The sequence below is a fragment of the Rhodamnia argentea genome, chromosome 11 (assembly GCF_020921035.1).
Source record: "Rhodamnia argentea isolate NSW1041297 chromosome 11, ASM2092103v1, whole genome shotgun sequence".
Taxonomy (NCBI): domain Eukaryota; kingdom Viridiplantae; phylum Streptophyta; class Magnoliopsida; order Myrtales; family Myrtaceae; genus Rhodamnia; species Rhodamnia argentea.
Window position 1 is genome coordinate 5,594,133 of NC_063160.1, and position 24,110 is coordinate 5,618,242.

The following is a 24,110-nucleotide window of genomic DNA, read 5'->3' on the forward strand; positions in this document are numbered from 1 at the left end:
CCACCAATAATTGGCGTTACCCCGTAGCTGATATTCAGCCAAGGCTACACGATCATGCTGAGCATTCAAAGAATGTGAATATTTTCTCAAGCTCATCTATCCACCGCCGAGCTTTCTCCGGATTTCCTATACCATCAAATTTGGGAGGCTTTAACTTTAAGAACAGTTATATCAAATCCTGTTTACTACGTCCTCCATTTCCTATTCCACTTTTGAACGTCGAAGCATTTACTGAGGCATTAGTAGCTTGCTATTAGGCTTGTTTCTTCATTAAATCACCTATTGTTGCTAAAGGTTGCGTAATCCCATTCAGTTGGGCATCCCGAGTTGATCTTGCATGACTACTCATATTGTTCTACTCAAGTAAACTATAGTCAATGAATTCGCTATCAATACTATCCAAGACAACAAAAACACTAAACAATTGACCATAACAATGCAATCATCAACCACATGCATATAATGATATCTTTCCCATTCATCTAACCCGTTTTCTCATCGTGCCTCATCACTCTAGGTGTTATAAACCCCACTATGATACCAAATAAGTTGTGACGTCCCCAAACCGATCCTCGTGCCCGTAATAGGAAACTTAAGCTCCTTTAGGGCTCTTGGTCTCTTGAATCCCTCCAAGAGCACTACGACTTTACATCGTTTATAAACCGAGACAGTATGAGGATCGGAAAGTCACGACGTTGTAGGGGAGGACATGTGGTGTCCTAGGTACACCATCCTCAAAATCGACCCTTAATTGTTTTCACTCTTATCAATGATTCGCAAGTGGAAGAGATTTCGTTTTAAGCTTTCGATTAGTTAAAAATCTAGGGGAAACATTTATGAGTAATAATATGCTTCATCTATCCATATCATTTATATCAAGCTATATCAATCTACAACATATATATGCATCATAACATGGCTCCATTTAGGTTCTCTACTTCGGGGATGGTAAAATGTCCCAAAAAGTTGCCTTGGGCTTCCAAAAACTCCTCAATGTAGATCGATCGCCTAGGGTACACGCCATCCATCTTCATGCTATACTTTTTCTCAATCAAAAGAGCTTCATCTTTGCTTTGCTTTTTTATCTACATGTGGTAACCCTCATCCCCCCATACGGTAGTCATGTAACGTCTAAGAGTTACTTCTTATTTCATAGCCACGACATTAATACAATAAACTTCTACGGACATAATAATACCGAAACGAGGAGGGGATTTACCATTACCTATAAATTTGAAAAGATAAGGAGTGAGATACAACTATCTCGTAAGCGAATAGCTAAACCAAATATAGGAAGCAAGCTAGAGGTACAATTCATAATGCAATCAATCATATCATATACGAATCGTTTCCGATTCCTTTTCTTATATGCAAAACATCTCCACTTTTCATATCATATTGCACACTTTTTAAGGCCCTCTCACCTTGCGGATGAGGTATGTACACATATCTTATCATATCATGTCATGTTGATTTACCCTTTTCATATATGCGCGAGGCCCTCTCATCCTTGCGAATGAGGCATATAATATATTATATCATATAATCTCACCACCAAAGGTAGCAAGACTAAGGAGAGCAAGCATCACAATGGTCCAAGGTTCAAGAAGTGGCCCCCACGTGACACAAGTGATCGTGTGGAACTTAGTCCTTGGCCAACATATCATATACTTTTTAAGCAAGCATTAGAATAGCTAAAGCTTTACGGCCTAGATAAGGGTTAGATATCACTTACCTCTAGTAGATAACCATAAAATAAAAAGATTGGCCTATTATATCGTGGTTAGCGTAGCATCTCCGGAGGCGGTTTGGTAACGGCGGCTTGTGGTGGTGTTTGGTGGCTGAAAAATGAGGGAGTGAGAAAGAGAGTATTTGGCTAGAGAGAGGGAGAGGGAGAGAGGTGATGGCCTAAACTCTAAGAGCATTGGTTCTATTTATAGCCTTTCTTGACTTGCTCCACAAGTCGGATTTGTCCTTATACTTTCCATATGGCATCACCTCATTGGAGTCTTCCCTTGGCTTATTCTCCAAGTTAAAATTCGACATTTTCATTTTATGTGCTTGACATATTCTTTGAGTCATATTTGTCTTTATATGCCAACTTGTTCTCCAAATTTTACTATGTATCATCTTTTTATTACGCCGCTTAAGACAATTTAGACTCTAGAAACTTCTCCCTAACTCATGCCCATTATAGGGCTATTTTTTATTATTTTTATATTTAGGAGAAAAGCCACAAAAAATCCCAAACTATATCCATTGTGGCACATTTACCCTAAATTTTTCTTTGTGTCACAAAAAATCCCAAACGTTTATCCATGTGACACATTTACCCAAAACTCATACTAGTGTGACACATTTACCCCAAAATTTTATTCGTGACACTAAAAATCCTAAATTTTTATCCATGCGACACATTTACCTCAAAATTTAGAGCAAATATGTGACAAGCCTACAAGTTTGAGGTTTTTTGTATCACAAAAAGATAATTTGGGTTAAATATGTCACATTGATGTAAGTTTGAAATTTTTTGTGTCATAAAAAAATGTTTGAGGTAAATATGTCACATGAGTACAAGTTTGAAGTTTTGGTGTTACAAGAAAAAACTCGGGGTAAATGTGTCACGGTAGACATAGTTTAGGATTTTTTGTGGTATTTTCCCTTATATTTATTTTTCTTATTTATATCTATTAATTATAGTTACATTAATTTCTTTTATCTTTTCTAAAAAAATTATTGGCATAGAATATTCTAGATATACCATTTGATTTTGCCACATGGCTAGTTTAAGGTATCTAAAGATCCTAGGTTACTTTTTCTAATTCAATTTTGTCTTATATGCTTGGCTTGTTCCTCAAGCCAAAAATTATATTATATTTCTATTTTATTTGTCTTATATTTTTGACTTGTTTCCCAAGTCGGATTTGTCTTATGCTCTTTCCATGTGTCGTCCTCTTAGTCCAACTTGCTTTCTAAGCCTATTCTGTCTCTATATGCTAACTTGCTCTCCAAGTCAATTGTATTTTTATTTAATTTAATTCCCTTGAGAATATTCTTGTGACATCCTGTATTCCGACTCACCTTCGAAACTTTGAATGAATGAAATGTCTCATTGATGTATTTCAGCTAAACCTCACTCAGAATTGGTCCATCTTGAGCGGACTAACCAAATGAGAATGGCTAGCTAGGAAAATTAAGTACGTGGACCTAAGAACTTGATCCTGGATTGACTCTTTGGCCATGAAAATTGTCGAGGGAATATTTTGGACCAATATAGGTTGATCCTAGAATGGTTGAGGAACGATTTGGGTACTACCCTACGCTTGATCACAGGTGATTCCGTTTGACCTCGTGTGGGTTCCGAACGTCCCTAAATTATTTTCTAACGATCGTGCCCATCGGGACTAATGATTGACCATCTCAATTAAATGACAACCAAGGTCGCCATGGCTTGAGAAATTCTTAAACGTTATATTAATCACGGGTCGATACGCGTAACTCCTAAATGCTGCCCGTTAGTTTGAAATATGCTAAAATTTCAATTAATCGAGATTGATCGCGCATCGGACTTTGGAATTAGACATCGGACCTTCAAGGGTTCCAATAATTAAATTTTGGACGTTTCCTCATCCAGAGTACGATTACTTCGCGGTTCGCCCCAAAGTGTTCAGAAAAATAAAATTTAGACTCGGAAATGGGAAAAGACCCATTTATCCTTGAAAAATATATATTTTTCCACTTTCGTCAAGGGACATTTTTGTCATTTTTCCCCTAGTGGCCAAAATTGACTAGTCATGGAAATTACCAACTTGCCATTCTTGCCTTTCAAGACCAAAATATCTTGCCCTAAAATATCCTAACCTATATTAATTAATTTTTTTCACCATCTTCTTCATAAATCCATACTACTTTCTCTCACTACTCTCTCTCTCCCTCCTCTTTGGCCAAACACCCTTCACTACCACCATCACCGCCGGAATTTTCACCAAGCCGCCACGGATCACCCCCTTGAGCCACCGAAGCTATACTGCCACCGTGAGCTACCCGGAGCCGCTGGATCATCGTGGAACCGCCCCGGCCGTGAGGAGCACCGCCGGAACCGCCGCTTGGTTCAAGTTTTTCTCAATTCTTTCACCGAAGGATTTGCTAGATTTTAAGGTAAGATAGTTTCTAAACTTGGATTAGGTGGCTAGGATGCTAATGGAGTATAGATTTGAGGAATTTTGGTGAAAAATTGTTGGTTTGCTCTATGAGGATGGCTTGGCCGAAAATGGAGAGAGGAGAGGAGAGAGAATTTTGTGTTCTTGAAGTGAATAGTGATCCATGATTGGATTTGGATGGCCATGATTGAATCTTGCTTTTGATGCTTTAATTGGATGGCCTAGATTTAATCTTGCTTTATGAAGGTTGATCACATGGCTAGGATTAATTGTGGCCTTATTATGCTTTAATCCTATGGTGAAGATTAAATGCACGTTAGGGTATTTAAATCGTACGGTCCCAATTAATTTTCACGTTAGTGTAATTTTAATCGTACGGTGTATATTAATTGCTACGTTATCGTGTGGTGCTGATTGGCCGATGGCTTTAGTGTGATTTAATCGGGTGGTCCCGAATAATTATTTATTTAACGTGAGTGAATCATGTGGTACCGATTGAATATTTCTTCGGTATAATTTAATCGAGTGGTTGGGAAAAATTAGCAAGATTGCGTGGTCCCGATCTTTTATTAGAGAAAATTGGTGAGATCGTATGGTCTCGATTTGCTAATCGGGAAGTTTAACAGGATCATGTGGTGAAGATTGATCGATTGGAAGGTTTTATGTGATCGTGTGGTATCGGACGAGCGGTCGATGAATTGTTGTTATTATATGGTCTTTATGAGGAATAATCGAGCGTGAGTGCGGAATTTTACCCTGAAACGTTATTGCGCGAGGTTATATTTATAAGACAATATTTTACCCCGAGGCGTTAAACGCGGGGTTCCGTGTATTATTCTATCATGAGGCGTTAAACGCGGGATAATAACCCGAGGCGTTATTATGTGGGTTATAGTGACCTGAGGCGTTATTACGCGGGTCCGGACTATATAATGGATTGAGGCGTTATTACGCGAGTTTGTCCATTTATATTATAGCTCGAGGCATTAAACGCGGGCTTTGGAGTAACATGAATTTTTTTTATAAAGGTGTAGCAATTGGGAGAAAGAATGAAGTATTCTAGAATTTATTCTGTGAATTATTGATTGAGGGAGGAATTGTTGATAATTGCTGATCTAGGACGTGTCCGGAGGCACTAGCGCCCTGATCTAGGATTAGGGACTTTTTTACTGAGATTTATTCTCACCCCGTCGTGGGTTATCCTTTTTCGGACCCTCCGCCTCGACAATGAACGATGCGCCCCGGAGATTCGGAATTCCCCGGGTTATAGAGACAGTGGTGACAGAATATCCAGTAGGGGTTGATAAGATTTACTATAGACATGCTACCACGATATGGGTAGATGTAGGAGAGCTTTATTGGAAGCCCAACACGTACATGGCGTGGACGTACCGCCATGGGGATATGTTGGTGAGATTGCTGTGGGGTTTTGATATCCCCTACGATGGAGTTGGGGAATAGGACCCCACTAATGCTGCATCTCCAAACGGTATAGTGGTGAGCCACGATGCTAGTCTTGAAGGCTTAGAGCCCAACCCGGAGGTCTTGGTACCGGAAGAGGATGGAGATATTGTAGAGCTGTCTAATGCGGAGCAGCCACCTGACGTTGATGAGGAGGAGGAGGAAGCTGTAGATTCTATAACCGATGATAGCGAGGATGATGCCTAGTATAGTTGGCCTCTTGACTTTTGTTGAGGGTTTTCTTTTTTTGAAGTATAGTAGGCTTCCACCACTTGACCTTTTTTATATTATGTGGTCATAGGTTTGTACGGTGGCCTCTGAAGCCTTAGGTTTGACTTCTATAAAGAATATACGGATATGTATCTAAGTTTGCTTTTACCGTCCCAAGTCATCGTGATGTTATTTGTTTCTATACGGGGTTTAGTTTTGTTTCCGCAAGAATTTATTGGCCTTTGGATCCTGGAGAACCGTATTTAAGCGTGACCGGGTGGGATGTCGACAGGCTCGCGGGGTTCGGGTCGTGACAATTCTAGATGCCATTTCTTGTTCTCCAAGCCAATATTTTACATTTAATTTAATTATTAATAATTTAGACGCCACGTATATTATTTTTAACTTGTCCATTTAGCTATCCTATGATCCTATAACATTTAGCTCCTAATGATGACATATTTTTATAATTGAATTTCTCATCTCCTTTTCTCTATAGGTTACATGCCTATTATACATCAAAAGACCATTTCTTTTATTTCATTTTACATTTAAAATAGAGATTTAATATGTAAATCTCAATACTCCTTGATGTCGCCCAATCGAGTGTGTCCTAGGTTCCCATTTCTATTCTATAGATGCCAAGCATAACTAACGCTAATGGCAATTTGGGCATTCTATTTAAATGGGTAAGGTCGTCTAACATTGGACCTGTTATTCATTACTCTAAGATTTCGGAGGTGCAGCTTACCAAGCTTTCAAGATATCTATGCAATTCTCTGCTTTAGGGGCCTAACAAGCTAAAGGTCGGACTATCTATTTTGTTAAATGAAATTGGCTCACGTGTAATCATGTCTACAGGCGCCGCCCAACCGACAGGTTGACGCGCTCCAGCACGTGTTTGGTTGCCTATCAAGTCGAGAGCCATCAAAATTTTATCTCAGTTTAGGGTTGGAATCACCCCGTTCCTAAACCGATAACATAGTCGAACACTATCGAGCTTCCCTCTCATGACCAATTCAAATTGATGCAGGATTGGTTCATCTCGATCTGTAGTTCCTCCAGTGGCACATCACGTAGTCCAGGATGGCCAATCCTTGACTAGTGTGTAGCTGGTATAGGGTTTTCATATAAATAGACCTTCGTCAAACCCATGGCCAGTTTAGTTGTCAATCGTTGTCGGTGGCAAATCATCCCACCGGATCAATCCCCGGTCGACTTCATGGTGATCCTATGGTCGTTCACGGCTAGGCGAGGTCGATCATAATCGATCCATGTTTGATTTAAGGTCGCCACACAGTCGACCCTCAATCAATAGCATAATCAATTGGTTTACTAAGCCATGATCCATATCGAAGGCGATTCTTTATTCCGTGGTGGCTATGTCAACCCATGGCGGCTATCTGTAATTAGTCCGAACCCAAGCTTGAACTAGCCCTAAATTTTGGGATGTCACAGCTCCCGCATTAGAATTTCTTGCTACACTCACGTACAAGTAAAGCCATTGTAGATTTATGATTAGGGGTGTGCAATCGGATCGGGTTTACCTGAAATCCGGATCGGACTACCAAACAGGTTCGAGAACCGGTTCTCAATTTTGGGAACCAGGCCGGTTCTCAATTCCAAGTATCTAGGAACTGGACTGGTTTTGGAACATGTTTTTAGCTACTGTTAAAAAAAAAAAAGCCTAGTCTCGCTCGCCTCACCTCCTCTGTTTTTAGTGGGTTATAATTTCTTTGCTCATATTAATGATTGTTGCTTTTGTTGGATAGTGAGTTTTATTATCCATTTTTTCCTTTGAATCGTTTCATGGATACTTATATTATTTTGCTGTAAAAAATGAAATAAAAAAAAGAAAAACAGGTTCTTGGGTAGACCCTTGAACCGAACCAAAAAAACAGGATAGGTTCCAAAATAAGTTCCATAATAAACAGGGTAGGTTCCATGTTCCAAAAATTTGAAACCGGTTATAACAGGATCAGTTCTAGGGTCTAAATTCGGAACCTACCCACCCGACCCATGCTCATCCTTATTTATGATTGTCGACCCCACATGTAAAACTGACCGTTTGACGAAGTGCTTGGAGCTCCTGAATCCTTCAATTCATATCGAAATTGGACCTTTCTTACGTCTATCCTTTCACGGGCCCTAACTAAGCAAACAAAGGCCGAGCTAAGATCCATGTTAGAGACAAGTATATCTACTTCTAAATAATGGTATAAAGACAATTGTATTTGCTTTTGTAATGAGTAAATAGCTATGCTAACCAATCACTAGCATTAGAGACTATACTTGAATTGCCTCAATTTTGTTTCTAAATTTATTCCGAAAAGAAAGGTATCTTAGGCAATTACTTTATCGGCCTCTATAATTTTTAAAGGAAAAAAAAAACTGACATTTATGCTCCGTTTGTTTCACGGAAAACAAATTTCAGTATAATATTTTTCAGATTTTCCGGTGTTTGGTTCACAGAAAATAAACGAATCAAGGAAAATATTTTTTTCTTATGGAAAAAACAAATTCAAAAGTAAAGAAAACGATTTCTTCTTTTTGAAAATAGCAAAAATATTTTTCTTCGTCTTTCCTTCAGAAGTAGGAAAAATGATTTCCTCTTTTCGAGAGACAATGAAATCGGAGGACTTATCAAGCACACAAGCAGAACATTCAGCAACGGAGTAGAGTCCATACCATAACACCTAAAGGAGAGAAAAGGAAAGGGGAAAAAAAAACAGAAAGAAAGGAAAACAGAGGCCAGAAAACCTCATCTGCGAGTGATTTTGGAGAACCGGGGCGATAGCTAGTGGCCTGGTGGGAATTAAATGAAGGAGACGAGACCGGAGTATTTCACAGTTTTGCTGCATTGTCGGCCATTGATGACTTGTTGATCAGTTCAGGACGAATTGCTGGAGAAATAGCTCTGGACCTTACTGTATCTCAAATCGCCCGAATGAAAAAAGATTAAAAGAAGAAGAAGAAGAAGTTGCAAGATAGAACATGACTTCTTGAATGGGCTTTTAATTTTACATTAAATAACTCTCTCTAAATAAAATATCCTACACGAGTAATTTGAGCTAATTTCGACGCGTGGGTCTCTCCAGTTCACCTTCTCAAACTGGATAACCGAGAACAAAACCGAGCTCCAATCCCTACAGTCGATACCATTATTGAGAGAACCTTCATTTCTGCATCCGACGGTAAGCCATCGAAATCAATGTGTTTTAGATGTCTCTACCCCTAATGCATCATCGCCAACCACTCAGACTTGACGAGCTTCTGGATGTGACCTCGTACCCGCCAATGGATAACGAGTGCACGGGACATTTTGGTTAGTTTATCACATCATTGTCCAAGCAGAAGATGTCGATTGTGTCAATTCGTAATAGACTCAAAGTTATTCCCATATCAAGAACCCGCGAAAGTTTGTATTCCTTCTGCACTCAGAAAGAAAACAGAGGCCACAAAATATGGCTTTAATGTAAAGGCAAGGGGTAGAAGTTTCCGTATGACTTGATCTAGAAGATGAGTTACTGGATGACGATTTGGTTAGGATTCAGCACACAAGTCACGATCGAGTAACGAGTAAAAGCAAGAAAGAGAAAATCTGAGATATGAGATTTATCTTGGTTTACCCTTAAATCAAGGGCTACATTGAGCAGAAAATTCCACTACAATTAGTACCTTACACCTCTTTACTGCATCACTCAAGTACAAGCGAAAATAAGTATATATAGCGGTAGCTATTCATGGGTTCAAGCTCAAATTGCCAATAAAATATGAGCTTAAATTATAAAAACCCTCTGGCGTCCTAGAGAACTGTAGTTTGTCGATAAGGAATATGAACTACACCCAACAGATTTCTAGCTTGACTTGAGCATGCTAGATATTAGCAAGTTTGGGATAGTTCATCGTGTTGAGGACATAACTGTCTCGACCTGTTTGACAGAAGAATTCCTTAAAACAAGTAGCGTTCGGGACCTCAGGTTGAATACACAACCAAGAAATTGACTCTCTCACCCGTGTAGTGAAAAACAACTCCTTTTCAACCTCATTTGTATACTGACATATATTTGAGTTAATTTCATCTACTTTCACTTGCCTTTCTCTTTAAAGGCTAATATCGGTACTAATCAATATCATCCTTTACTAAGGTATTGAAAATAAATAAGTGGGCGTGAGTTCTTAAATTTCTTCCTTTTTCCCCCTAAAATCATTTCATTTCATACTAATCGAGCAGCTACACATGGATATATTTAGACCTACTTGTAGTCAAAGCCTTAGTGATGAGGCTACATTCCTTGGCTACTCGACCTCAAGCAAAGCCAATAAGATCTTCAACAAGAATTGTCACACTGTGGAAGAGTCAATAAACGTAGAATTTGATAAAAATAGTGCCTTATATAATATTGAAGAAGAAGCAGAACCAGGATACACCCCCTACAAATGGTGATATTCAAGACGTTGAAAAGTCTAATCAGTCTGACTTTACTCAAATCAAGTGGCTCTATCAACAACAAAAGCAGAGTACATTGCACATGGAAGTTGCTGTGCAAAAATTCTCTGGATGAAGCAACAACTCAACGACTTTGACAATGAAGAATGAAGTGTGATAATACCAGCGCTATCCACCAGACGAAGACTCCTATTCTTCTTTCAAGAGCTAATCACATTGAGATTAAGCACCATTTTATACGAGAGTATGTGCAAAATAATGATGTTCATATTCAGTTTATTGATTCCAAAAATAAATTAGCTCATATATTTACAAAATCTCTTAAGAAACGTCTATTTGAATGAACTTGCTTTTATTAATCCCTTTGTGAGAAATTGGACAAATACAGACATGTGGTTCTACCTTACTCATATGGTTCTATCAAATGCGAGTGATTCTATTAAAAGACGTATCAAGTAAGTATCTCTTGCTCAAGAAATTATATTTGGAAGGAAATCAGGTACATATCCAAATTTTTTCGAATATTTTTGGTTATCTGATTGACTTGTTGATTGATTATCTAATTAATTGAATATTTGATTTTGTTCTAAAAGATTTTAAAGATTGAATTTTGAAGACAAGCCCGAGATTTTAAAGATTTTATCCCTTGTTGTATTTCTTAAAATAACCGTCCATTGCAGTTTTATTTCAAATCTCTAAAATCTCGGGCTTGTCTTCAAAATTCAATCTTTTGTTTGAAAAACTTCTTCTATTTCTGTCTCGTTAAAAGATTCAATCTTTTTCCTCCAAATCATTTCAAATCTTCCAATGGAATCCAAATATGAAGGAGATCTCTAAAAATAATGTTACGAACAAAGAGCAAAAGCAAAGGCTACGGCAGAAGCTAATGCCAAAGCTGAAGCAGGTGCAAAGGCATGATTTGAGGCAGAAGCTTAGACTGAGGCTGAAGAAGAAGATGCTGCTGCCGTTGCTAAAGTAATGGCAAATGAGAGGGCCAGAATAAAAGCTAAGCAGAAAGCTGCAAAGGAAGAGTATAACAAGGAAAAGGAAAATAAAATTCGAAACACTTTCTTGAAAAACAGGGAAGAAGCATTTGAAAAAGAATTCGAGCACATCATTATTGGCAGAAGGACTTCAGTGAGTTTCTGGGAAGAGCTAGAGCTCAGGGGGAGTCAGTTGGTGTACACACAGATGATGAAATAGGCACCTTATTTACCAGTCGTGGTGAGTCTCTCTTAAATATGATGATGCAGGACATCAAAGCGGGACAAGCAGAAATGAAAGATGAGATGCATATTCTTCACACTGAACTCTAAGCGGAAGTTGAAGTTGAGACACTGCAAATGTGCTTCCATCAGCAGGAAGTAATTCTGAAAGTCTCTGAGTAGTCAACTACTAACTCTGGCAAAGGAAATGTCGAAGGCGACGGATAAGGGTGAGCATGGTTTTAGGGTAGAACCGAGAATCTGGAACCGGAACCTGTAGGATCTGGTCTGGTTCCGGGTTCTAAGGTATGTAGGGTAGGTTCCAAGTTTCAAAAATTGAGGAACTTGTTCCAACGGGTAGGTTCCATGTTCCACTACCTAGAACATGGAACCTAGACCCTAGATCCTGAAATAAATTTTTATATTTTTCTTGGTATATGTTTTTGCACGATCTTACAATATTCTATATCGTCCGATAATGAGTGTATAATCTGGAGCCTAACAAATTTTTAGATTTCAGGTTTCAAAAAATGATAAACGTGTTCCAATGGATTGGTTTCGGGTTCTGAATGTAATATGTACTAAACCTAAAACCACTCATCTCTATTTTCTCTTAGATATTGTAGCGTTCAGTCTTATTTTGCTTAACTAATAATGAAAACAAAAGAAAATAAAAGAAATTGATAGGTTCTCGGGTACCTTGGAACCGACTCTAGAACCTATGATAGGGTAGGTTCCAGGTTCCAAAAAATAAGGAACATGTTCCAACGGGTAGGTTTCGGGTTCCAAGTGGAACCCGTAAGGAACCTGGAACCGCTCACCCCTACCGACAGAAACCTATCCTCATATGCTCTGGTCAAGATTACTTGCGACATCATAAACCAACCATCCACCTTAGCACACCCATCCTAAGTCCTCAAAAAGAACTTCATTTCTATTTTGTTGTTTTTAACGATTTTTTGGTGTGTTTTGCTGACTTGCTGTTGTGTTTTTCCTTGATTGAATAATACTTGGTGAGGTTCTTAAATTTATCTATCCCTAGTATTATTTATGCCTATTTATGATGTTGACAAAAAGGGGCAGAAAGCAAGAAGTTCAAGCAAAGGCATTGTAGTAAGAAATTTTTTTATTATCTATGTTTATGGCTTTAATACCTGTGTTTTTATTAAAGGGAGAGAGTACAAAGAGATAAAGCAGAGGCGGTGCAATAAGCAATTTCATTGTCAAATATTTTTGCATATGCTATAGTACTTGTGTTTTTTTAATCATAACCTGAAAAAATCTTACTTATGCAAGTATCTTTAATTAAAATCTTTTCAAAAGTTAGAACGCTTGAAATGTTATGTCTCCATCAAAATATGGGGAGATTGTCAAGAAATTATGTTTGATTTTGAAAGAAACAAAACTGCCATACTTTGTTGAAAAGATTTTGATTTATACTTTGAGGATTCACTACAAATATATCTTTATGCCTTTTATACTTAATATGCTTAATACTTTTATTTTGATAGAAGCAGGATTCGTGATAGAGGTAGACTGATACGAGAATCATGACGAGATATATTTTGAGATTTAATTTATCCTCATTATTTAATCAATCTTATTCTCTTGCTTATTTTAGCAGATTTAATTTCCCCACTAACGGTCAATTATCTAGTAAGGATTGCATTCCTAAGTTAAATTGATTGACTAATCAATCTCAAAGATATTCTTGAGACTTTTCATATGAGGAGTCTTGATTAATTTGCAATCACCGCTTAGACAATTATCTTTGTTAGATGCTTAGTTTAAGAATTCTAGGATTTGATTGTATGGGCGAACAAATTCTCTCAAAATTCTAATCGTTCTCACCTCAACGGCTCATTATCTTTATTTATCAATCGGCCAATGGCCAGGTTTTGGAGATTGATCCTCGGAGTGGTTCTATCTAGCGGGAAGTGTACAAGATGAGGAGTATAAGAGCACCAAGTTCGAAGACCAGTGAAAGAGATCAAGAGTTCATCATCCTTATTCCAAGAGAGTTTTATTTGATAAAACTGTCTACTTAAGCGTTTACTTGAAGTGTTGTGAGAGGTGTAATACAAAGTCAAGTATGTAAAGGGAAATAGTCTTGATAGAGGCACAACTCGCTTCTGTTGGAAATGCTTGTAGTCAAGCAATCACATCTTTCTGTAATCTCTTATTTGAATTCAGCCAGTAGGCCGTTAGTGTGGGAGAGTGGATGTAAGTTTATTAAAAGCCGAATCACTATAAACTCTTGTGCATTGTCTTCTACTTTCTACCTGTCTCTATTTCTTGTTTAGTAGAAGCATTGCATGATTCTGATGATTATCTTTGCTCCCATTAAACTCGATTATTTTAATTCCGCATTATTTATTTGAGCTAATTTACAAACACCTATTTACCCCCTCTAGGTGTTAGTTATAGCCAAAACAACAGAGATGTTATTTGAAGAGGCGTGAATGGCGATATATTTAAACGGGTCATCTAAGCCAAACCCCCCGTCGATCACGTTAATTTTCTCGTCATTTTTAAAGCATGTATGAAGAATGTACGTTTACAGAGAGGACAGTGAGAACACGCTCCATCGTTATCATAGGAGATAATTGGCTAGTAGAACCCGTATTCGTCGGTCGTTCAATGCTTGCGTCTGCAATCGTCTAACTTATCAATGGTTGGAGGAATGTATTGTTTATTCACATTTCCACATTCGTTCTTGATTTTGAACGAGTTTCGTTCGTGAATTGTAAATCGCGATCGCTAGTTTCTTAGAATTTATTGGGATAAGTGTCAAAAAAGTTTTAAACCTATTGCATTAGTGCCAATTTAGTCCTTAAACCTTTTTTTAGTGCCAATTCAGTCCTAAAATTTTTGCATTGGTGCCAATTTAGTCATAAACTTTTTATTGGTGTCAATTCAATCCTAAACATTTTGCATTATTGCCAATTTAGTTCTAAATCTTTTGCATTTATGCTAATTGAGTCACTTCGGCCAATTTTGGTCGAAAATCGATGGTGTGGACGTCAATAGTCCTACATGGCGCGGCTAGCATTGACATAGATATTTTTAAATATATTTTTTGTAATTTTAAAAAATATTTTAAAAAAACCAAAGAAATTCTTAAAAAATTATTAAAATTATTAGAATAATACTAAAAAATATCCAAGTTAGCGCCCGCCGAGCCACATGGACAATCGATGTCCATGTCGGCGATTTCTGATCAAAATTGGTTAGATTCACTCAATTAGCATAAATGCAAAATAGTTAGGATTGAAATGGTAATATGCAAAAGGTTTATGATTGAATTGGCATCAGTAAAAGATTTAGGACTTAATTGGCACAAATGTGAAAAGTTTATGACTGAATTAACACTAATGCAATAGGTTTAAGCTTTTTTTTACACTTTTCCCGAATTTATTTTAACATCATTATGTACGAAATACATGAAGGAAACTTAACAAACGATCAAAATTCGTCTTTTACGATGGCTATATCCCAAACAAATGGTCTTTCAGGATTGCCGAAGTACCCCGCGGATTTCTTAAATGTTTTATAGAACTCTTTCTCCATATTTCAAAATGGGCCCTATAATTGTTGACTATACAATAGTAGTCACTCTCTACGGTGGTCTCCGCAACCAACTGTTTTTTCTCCACGTGGACTATAAGAGCTTGGTGCTGCTGAACGTGGGAACTTTCCTGGCTGACGTGAATAGTTCCACGTGGCTGACAACGGTTGGTTTATATGAGGATTCTCTTGTTTCAATTATTGAACACAAAAGTGATCCGTTTGTCCTTTTGCTTTCAGTTCTCATATCTCCTCCCTTGTGTTCTCGACCTACAAGACCTTCGTTTCAATTGAGACCTCATCTTTATTGGTCCTGCGATCAATATTCCCTTCGTCGCCATTTTGGACAAGGTTAAGGTCAGGAAAGGAAGTCCAATTCTAACTAGGAATCAATCTCTTGTGTCATCCACATAAAAAGGATATTTTTTTTAATTCGTATCTATGCATCTATTGCACAACAAAAGTGAAATTTCCACCCTCAATCAATTGCTCATGCCCTATGTCACCCATGTTTTGAAGAAATTGTGTTAACGAGTGATTTTTATTCTTTCAAACTAATGGTGTTTGTTTTTCCGCTGCTAAAGGAAGCAGGGGACGATTTCCTGAAGTTTCTAGTAAATATTACTATGAAACGGTTGCCGATTTACTTCATGTGAGCATTCCTCCATGCAAGAATAACTTAGAATAGGCGGCGACGTCCGTTAGGTTTGTTAAATCCTCCTCTCACATCCTTTCTACTTCATCTCGCTTATGGTGTTACAGCTGTAGTGCTGTACAAAGCTAACCCTTTCACAACATCAAGAACCTGGAAGTGAACCTCCTCAAATTGCTTAAGGTACGATGTTGCTCATATAGTCACATAATGTCTTGTGAACCTTTCCTCCGCTTGTGTATATTTTCCTTGGTGGATACCCATGATTTATGAAGTTAGAAAAATATTCTAGAGAAAATAGATTGATATTGTTATTGTAAATCAGGATGGAAGAGTCTAAATTTCTTTTACCTTGGATAATCACCTTGAACTGTTAATAATGCATCTTGTAGTCTTCATTTGGAATATATGAAACTACTCATTCACACATTTATAGGTAAAGGGTTCAAATCTTAGGACGCTCTCTCATGCTTGTTGCCCTTGGTGGTTTACAGTTTGCTCACACGAAATAGGAGCCGAGCCTATTTAAAAAAAAAAAAAAAACGAATCATGCACTAGCAAAGGACTAGCTTATATGTGAGGGAGAGTGTTTATAACAACCCCACATCGCTTAGATATGCGGTTATGAAGTATCTCACGTCCATGTAGTTTCCCTCTATCTATTGGCTCAAGCTTTTGAGATTAACTTTTCAACATCGACTAATTAAAGTTCCTAGTGGAACTTAATATGCTCGAGCACCAGCTCCTACAAACATGAGATAATCCTCGAAGCGGCTTTCACGTTTGGACAATGTTTAAAGAAGACATTCAAGTCTACAGGTTCCAATCAATGAAAAGCTGGCCTAACAAGACCTGCCTTTAGTACCAGTGATCGGATTATGAAATGGTCCCATTTGGGGGTATCAGCCAAATTTCCCACTCGGTATCAATCAATTTCTCTGGCTGTTCACAGATAGAATTGGGGAGTGGGCACTCATAATTGAGGAGCCTTTAACTCCAGGGTCAGTTGACGAGCAAATAGGGACAGAGAAGACGATGTGCTGCACGGTGTGTGATGAACGAGGGCAGGGTAGGCGCAAGGGAGATTTCATGATATGACATTACGTAAAGTTTTGCATTACGCTGTCCACGAAAAATAGGACAATGGATGAGGATTGATATACTCGCATTCTTGAAGTGTTGGGCTGCTTTCGGATGAGGATATCATCTTCGTAATTAAACCCATTTTGCCCTTTTTGAAGCGCTGGCAATTTTCTTATTGTAGGTGACATTCAAAAATTTCCGATATAGATAATCCCATTCAAGTTGCGAATTTGGTTTTTTTAGTCCGGTGGGAAATTACTAAACTTCACTCAAAATGAACTAATCTCTTCAAGGTTAGGGAACTTAAAACAAAAGGATCAAAGACCCGGTACTTTATTAGCAATAATCAATCGGTTATAATCATGCATATCTCCATATTTATATTTTCTTAAATTTACAGATGAGAAGGAACGGAGCGAAGAGGGCAAGTAGGGGCCGCGGCACCCCTATGCTCTGTGCAAACTTATCAAAAGAAGCCCAAAAATGAAATATTTAAACTTGTTCAGGGTTTGGCAATGGACTTTGCCTCCCAACGTTCATGGGGTTGGTTGAGTGTAACATTTTGTAACATTTAGATTTGGAAAATTTTCAAATAAAGACCTGAAATGCATTCATTTTCTCATATAAGGGCATCAGCTGGACATTATTTCAAATAAGAACATGAAGTGTTCTCATTATTTCAAAAAAGGGTCTAGAGTAGATATTGTTTCACATAAAGGTCCGAAGTTGCCATTTTAGTCTCAAAAAGGGGCCTCTCACCGATCGGTTTGGGGGATTTTTGTTATTTAATTTTCATTTTTTTCTTTTCAATCTTCATTTTTTTCCTTTCTCTATTTTCTAAAAATTTAAAAAAAAAAACTCAAAAAATTAAACACGGGCGGGAGGGCTGCCCCATTAATGATAGGACGACGGCAATGGTTGTCAAGGTCATCGAAGCCTTAGCGAGGGCCGACTACCCCGTCGACCGGAGATGAGGGTAACGACCCTCCCTTGGACACGGGCGAGGGTCACGGCCCTCTCCTGCTCTAGCAAGGGCTTGCTGGCATTCACCTCTGGTTGGTGGGGTCGCCGGCCCTCGTTGAGGCAACCATAGGTGGGAGGGTAGCCCTTCCGCTTGTGTTTCCTTTTTTTTTTTTTTCTTGTATTTTAACTTTTAGTTATTTATATCTTAATTTGATTTAGCAAAAAATTAAATTTAAATTGTAATTTGATGAAAATGCCCTTAATCGGCCGGATTATATAGCCCACCGGTGAGGTTAAGCTTTTATTTGAAACAACCATAACCATTTCAGGCCATTATTTGAAATAATGACCATTTCAGACAATTATTTAAGAAAATAAGAGCACTTCGGACTCTTATTTGAAATTTTTCCTGTAGAATTTTATGTCCAATGTCATATTTCTCCTTTTTCTTTTCTTTAACTCGTTTATTGTATATTTTTCTTTTCATTTACAAGTCTATAAAACAATTTCTCTTTAACTCCTTTATCACATTGATGATTCCATAGACAACATTTCTTTGTGTACCATTTATAAATTATACAAGCAAGACGATTATCTTTCATAAACTAGAGTTTCATTTTAAATGAAATATTAGTATAATAATTAGCTTTTTTGGTGTCTTTAAAAAGATGAAACTTCATAAAAGAACTTAAGACATACCACTAACTAAATTATTTCAGTAGTATTCTTCAATATTTTATTCTCAGCTAAGAACAAAACACCCTTTTATTATTTTACATTTTATGTAAACTGATTTATTGCGCAAATTTCTTTCCTGCATCTTGTAATATTACATATTAACTGCACCTTTAGTCAAGTACGCTGAACTTTCGCCCCCTTTAGGTAGAATTCTGGCTCTGGATTCATAACGTCTGTTATGTGTAGATGAAGGAAAATAGCACTGAAAACAACAACGATTTTCTACAAAACCCCACAAAATATCACTTAAAAAATTTGGACCACATGCAATTAAAGCTCGTGATAATGTTGTAATGTCCAACCGTAGGGAATCTGGAGATAGTCCTAGCCCATCGCACGCACGAAACGTGCTACCGATCCACAAATTAAATGTAAACAGAGTTGGAGGACGATGCAGTCGGATGATCCTTATCTTAACATTCTCTCTCATGTAATATGGGGAAAAGAACAAAAAAGAGGGGGATGAGTGCTCCGACAAAAATAATACTCATTACCAAAGCATAATTGAGTCACAAAACTTACTAAAAGTGTAATCAAGTCCTACAACTTTTCAAACTGGAGCAATGGAGCCTTTCCATTAATTCTATCCAATTTCATTAACAGAAAATGCCGATGTAGCTTTTTTTTTTTTTTATAAATATTTTCTCTTTCCTACGTGACGATGACCCGGCTAAAATATGAAATATAAGGCCTAAACGATATTGTTTTGGTCCATACCAGATTTTTTTCTAAATATAATTTTCAAAATAAGCTAAATTTAATTTAAAAAAAAAAGAAAAAAGATAGAGGAGAGAACCGGCGTTGAGGGCTGCCGCCGCCGCCCCACCATCATCGAGACAGGCCGTCGAGGGTGGGCCATGATAGGTGGGGGTTGCTGACCACCGGCCGAGGCCGATGACCCCCACAGGCCATACTCGACCCTCGCCACTAGTTCTCACCTCTATATTTTTTTTATATTTATTTCAAAAAAAATATATTAAAAATTAGGTTTGGACCAAAACAAAATCGTTTTAAACATTTCATCGCCACATAGGATAGACAAAATAATAATAAAAAAAGCTAGGTCAGTATTTTTCGTGAGCTAAGTTGGATGGAATAAACGGGATGACTTGATTACATCATTTTAACAACTTTTAGGACTCGGTCGTACTTTTTGTAAGTTTTAAGACTTCTAGTGTACTTATCCGGAAAAAAAAAATAGAACAAAGTGACACTTTTGCTTTTATATCATCTAAGTTTAAGGAATTGTTTTATATATATATGATAAAAATAAGTAACTACTTCTTTTATTTTCTATTTAGCGTTTCTAGTATTAAGGAAGTTTCTTAAAATTATGAGAAACTATAAATGAATCTATGTATCGACATTTTAGAGTTGTGAGAGTTTCAGAAATTATGAATATAAAAAAAAGGATAAGTATATCTTAAAATACTAAAAGTTATAAAGAAAGTCTATTTGAATTTTCAAATTTTCAAAAAGTGTAATAAAAATCCTAAAACTTATTAAGTTGGTGCAATTAAAAAAAAGAAAAAAGGAAAAACGTTAGCCGACGTGCCATTTGTTATAATTCTTGAAGAGAGAGGTACTGATCTGCCATTCCTTCTTCGTTATCCAACATCTTTTCCTTCCTTCGAACTTAAAAGGCAGTGGCAGCAGCAAGTTTCGGTCATGGCCGCTTAAGCTCGAAGCTCACGGCCATGGCCAGATCTGACTCCGAAGCTCGTAGTGACCTTGAACCTCGCGAGAATGAATGTGTTGGCCTTCATAGGTTTCCAGTCTTAATTATTCCTTGATCAGAGAGGATTGGCGCTCCCTTCGTTATAAAATGTTCGTCTCAGTCACGTTGACTGCTGGAGGTTGTCGATTCGATTCAGCAAAAATACGATATTGAGGTTAACATTCCCTAATGAGTACAATTCCAACTTCGGAGCTTCTTCGCTTTCTTCAGATTTATTACAACCTTAAAAGCACGCAACTCTTAAAAAGATCTGGCCATGGATTCGAGCTTCCGAGCCAGATTTGGCCATGGCTTTGAACTTCGAGCTTAAGCGGTCAGGGGCAATGGCCAGCAATGGCCACTTGAGATCGAGGTCAAAGCTCGCTGTCATGGCCATTTGATCTTTGAAGCACCCCAGCAGCCATGGTCCTTTGAGCTCAGAGGAAGAAGAAGATGCCACATCAGCCTATCTCAGGTTAAAAAGTAATACAAGCTTCACACCGAGACCACCTGTCTTAAGAAAGTAAAGACCAGTTAGTATTCTCCGCTAAAAAAATCAGTCGGAATTAATAGAGGGATTTGATTGCACCAATTTGATAAGATTTAACACTTGATTATCTATTTAGGACTTCTGATGAATTTATCCCTTCAAACAAAGTGAAACTATATTGCCCAACTTAATTATGAGCTTAAAACTAAGAGCGGTTGGGACTGTGGCTGATTGTCCATTCAAAATCAGGTTGAAGAAATTAAATTGGAGCTCAATTTATGTGTGCACGCCCGAAAGAGAGAGATAGTGGGTCCAAGTGACGGCTTGCCATTAGCTGGATGGAAAACAAAGGGCGGTCATGGCGTTTTCCATCTGAATGACCAAATCAATCCTTCTCTCTCTCTCTCTCTCTTCCCCCATTGCTAACGCTCTATATATAAGGAAACCCAGCTCCTCTCTTTTAAGTCACACTCGATCAACTTGAGTTATTCCCTCTCCTGTCTTTATCTTCTTTTTCGCTTCAGTCATGCATCCTCGGCGACCTCTCGATCTCGTCACGCTAGCTGCCTTCTGTGTTCTCTCGTGCTCTCCTCTGGTTTCGGTTTTGGGTCGACCGGCGACTTTTCTTCAGGACTTCCACGTTACGTGGGCTGATTCCCATATCAGGCAAATCAATGGTGGGGCGACCATTCAACTCATTCTCGACCAAAATTCAGGTAGCATATTTACGCACAGACTATCTCGACTTGACTAAAGTCTTGCGCATGCAAGTTTACTATCATCGTCATTGTAGACGAGGACAATGGATGAAATTGTCATTGTTTTCCTATCAAGTGACTCGTCAAGCACACGTTTTAACCAAATAGTACCATACCATACAAATAAGGACAAGAATGGGTGGGGCATATTGATGGGATATTCATGGTTGTCACGTTCCACAAATGGCATGTGAAATTAAGTTGGAAAATAAGGAGTCAGTACATAAATGGACTGTAATTTTAGTTGTCTCAAATAACGTTTAGCTTAATGTGTATGGAGGATTGCATGCATCCATTAGAAAACCGAATAATTCAAATATTACATGATACCATAGAAAAAAATCGCCATAACATTATATTTGGACAAGTGTTTATTAGTTCAAAGAACGCGATCAAAACAAAGAGAAGAGCAAAAACATTTTAATTAGCTGCTTATCTCGGTTGAATGAGGGATGAACTTCAACAATACATGTTACAGGATGTGGATTTGCTTCGAAACGCCAGTACATGTTTGGACGTGTGAGCATGAAGATCAAGCTCGTCCCCGGAGACTCTGCTGGAACCGTCACCGCCTTTTACGTATGTTTTGTCTCTAGACAGAAATCAGACTCTCTCTTCTTCTTCTTCTTCTTCTTCTTCTTCTTCCTAGCGTGTGAGTTGTGATCCCCAGACTAACTTGTTGCATGACCCGGGTGTGTTTGGCTTGGCCGACAGATGAACTCAAACACGGACAACGTACGGGACGAGCTGGACTTCGAGTTCTTGGGGAATCGAAGCGGTCAACCCTACACGGTCCAGACCAACGTGTACGCTCACGGGAAGGGCGACCGAGAGCAGAGGGTGAACCTCTGGTTCGACCCGGCCGCGGACTTCCACACTTACTCCATCCTCTGGAACCACCACCATGTCGTGTAAGACGTCAAATGCTTTCTGACAAGTTTCTGATGGAGTCTCGATAAAGCAACTCTGGAGTGTCAGTGTGCATGCTCAGTATTGACTTTCATGGATGGCTCCTTCAGTAGACTTATTGAGGCTTTCCGGCTTTCATGTCCATTAGCAATAGAAAAAGGATTTATCGAGCTATACACTTTTCAACCAATATGACAAATTAAGCTATTTTTTCTGTATCTTGCACGGTGCGCGTCCTTTTATATAGATTTTAATACGAACTTGATTCACTGGAATGAATCCCACTGCTACAACCCAATAGTTTTAGTCATTCTTTGATGGGATTTTTGCAGATTCTATGTAGATGAAATGCCCATAAGAGTGTACAAGAACAATGAGGCCAAGGGAGTGCCATACCCAACATACCAGCCCATGGGAATCTACTCCACACTGTGGGAAGCAGATGACTGGGCAACAAGAGGGGGCCTCGAGAAGATCGACTGGTCCAAGGCCCCGTTCTACGCGTACTACAAGGACTTCGACATTGAGGGCTGCTCAGTTCCGGAGCCAGCGAGCTGCGCCTCGGACCCTAAGAACTGGTGGGAGGGCGCTTCATACCAACAGTTGAGCGCGGTCGAGACACAGCGATACAGATGGGTCAGAATGAACCACATGATTTATGATTATTGTGCCGATAGATCGAGGTACCCAATGATCCCACCCGAGTGCGAAGCAGGAATATAAAGAGAATTTGCTGCTCCAAACAAGGACGAAAGAGGGATTTCTAAGCCAAAATATACAAGAAATTATGTCGCCTTGACTTATACTTGGTCCTACGCATCACAAATTGGGAAATGCTATACGATGCATATATAAAGTGGGGCTGTGCTTTTATGTTTATGAGCCAGCAAAGTTGGCAAAAGTCAATTTCTGCTCCTCGTAATTTGTTGTGTGTTAATTCGTGTAATTTTCTTTCAGGAATAAAGTGTCAATATAAACTGTCTATGAGATTATCCCAAGCTAGCAGTCCTTCTAATATTAGACGCAGGATTGGTTTTCTATATAGGAACGATGGGTTGTCAACGCGAAGTTACCTGTCTTAGTTATCCAACATATGTACGATGTTATTAATTTGCATTTGCATAATTAGGGGTAATTTTAATTTATATGCCCATATACATCGCATCTTAATTGAACTAACAATAAATATGTTTAAGCAGCTCCGAGCTTAATTATATTATATGGACTAAGGCTGCAAAATGGACGGCTCGGCTAAGCTCATTAAAGAGCTATGGTGGTAAAAAATTGTTGGAAATATTGAAGATCTTGATTCAAGATTGCGATTGAGGATTGATGGAGTCAATTTGGCAAATTCTGATTTAACTGAATCTTTATTTTGAAAAGATACAATCATGTTTATACACCTTCTATTATTTTCTCTCTTTCTAGGATTATAAATAGACATGTGTACATTTATTCGAATACGTAATACAATATACGTTTTTCCTATTCTCTTTCATCTTTTGACATGGTATCGAAGCGCCTAGCCATCCTAGCTTAGCTTCCGCACGTATCATTCCTTGATTGTCTTCCAAATCATTCTTGCTCTTGTTATTGCGAAAAGGTTTACCAACCTACAAAACACTTGACACTCTGTGTAGAAATCACCTTCTCAAAGATACCATGAAAAACGACAACAATGTCCATGAAGAGAACCCGATTCATTCTGATGAAAATTTATCTCGGATCTCGGAGCCCAAAGCGTAAC

The 24,110-nt window shown here is 38.3% G+C and overlaps 1 protein-coding gene across 1 annotated transcript; it reads left to right on the forward strand.

Moving 5' to 3' along the window:
• Nucleotides 1–21,149: 21,149 nt before the first annotated feature.
• Nucleotides 21,150–23,361, forward strand: LOC115739432 (probable xyloglucan endotransglucosylase/hydrolase protein 6). Its single transcript, XM_030672524.2, has 4 exons — nt 21,150–21,412; nt 21,933–22,033; nt 22,169–22,365; nt 22,696–23,361. The coding sequence occupies exons 1-4, from the start codon at nt 21,223–21,225 to the stop codon at nt 23,084–23,086; spliced, it is 879 nt and encodes a 292-aa protein (XP_030528384.1). The 5' UTR covers nt 21,150–21,222; the 3' UTR covers nt 23,087–23,361.
• Nucleotides 23,362–24,110: the final 749 nt, after the last annotated feature.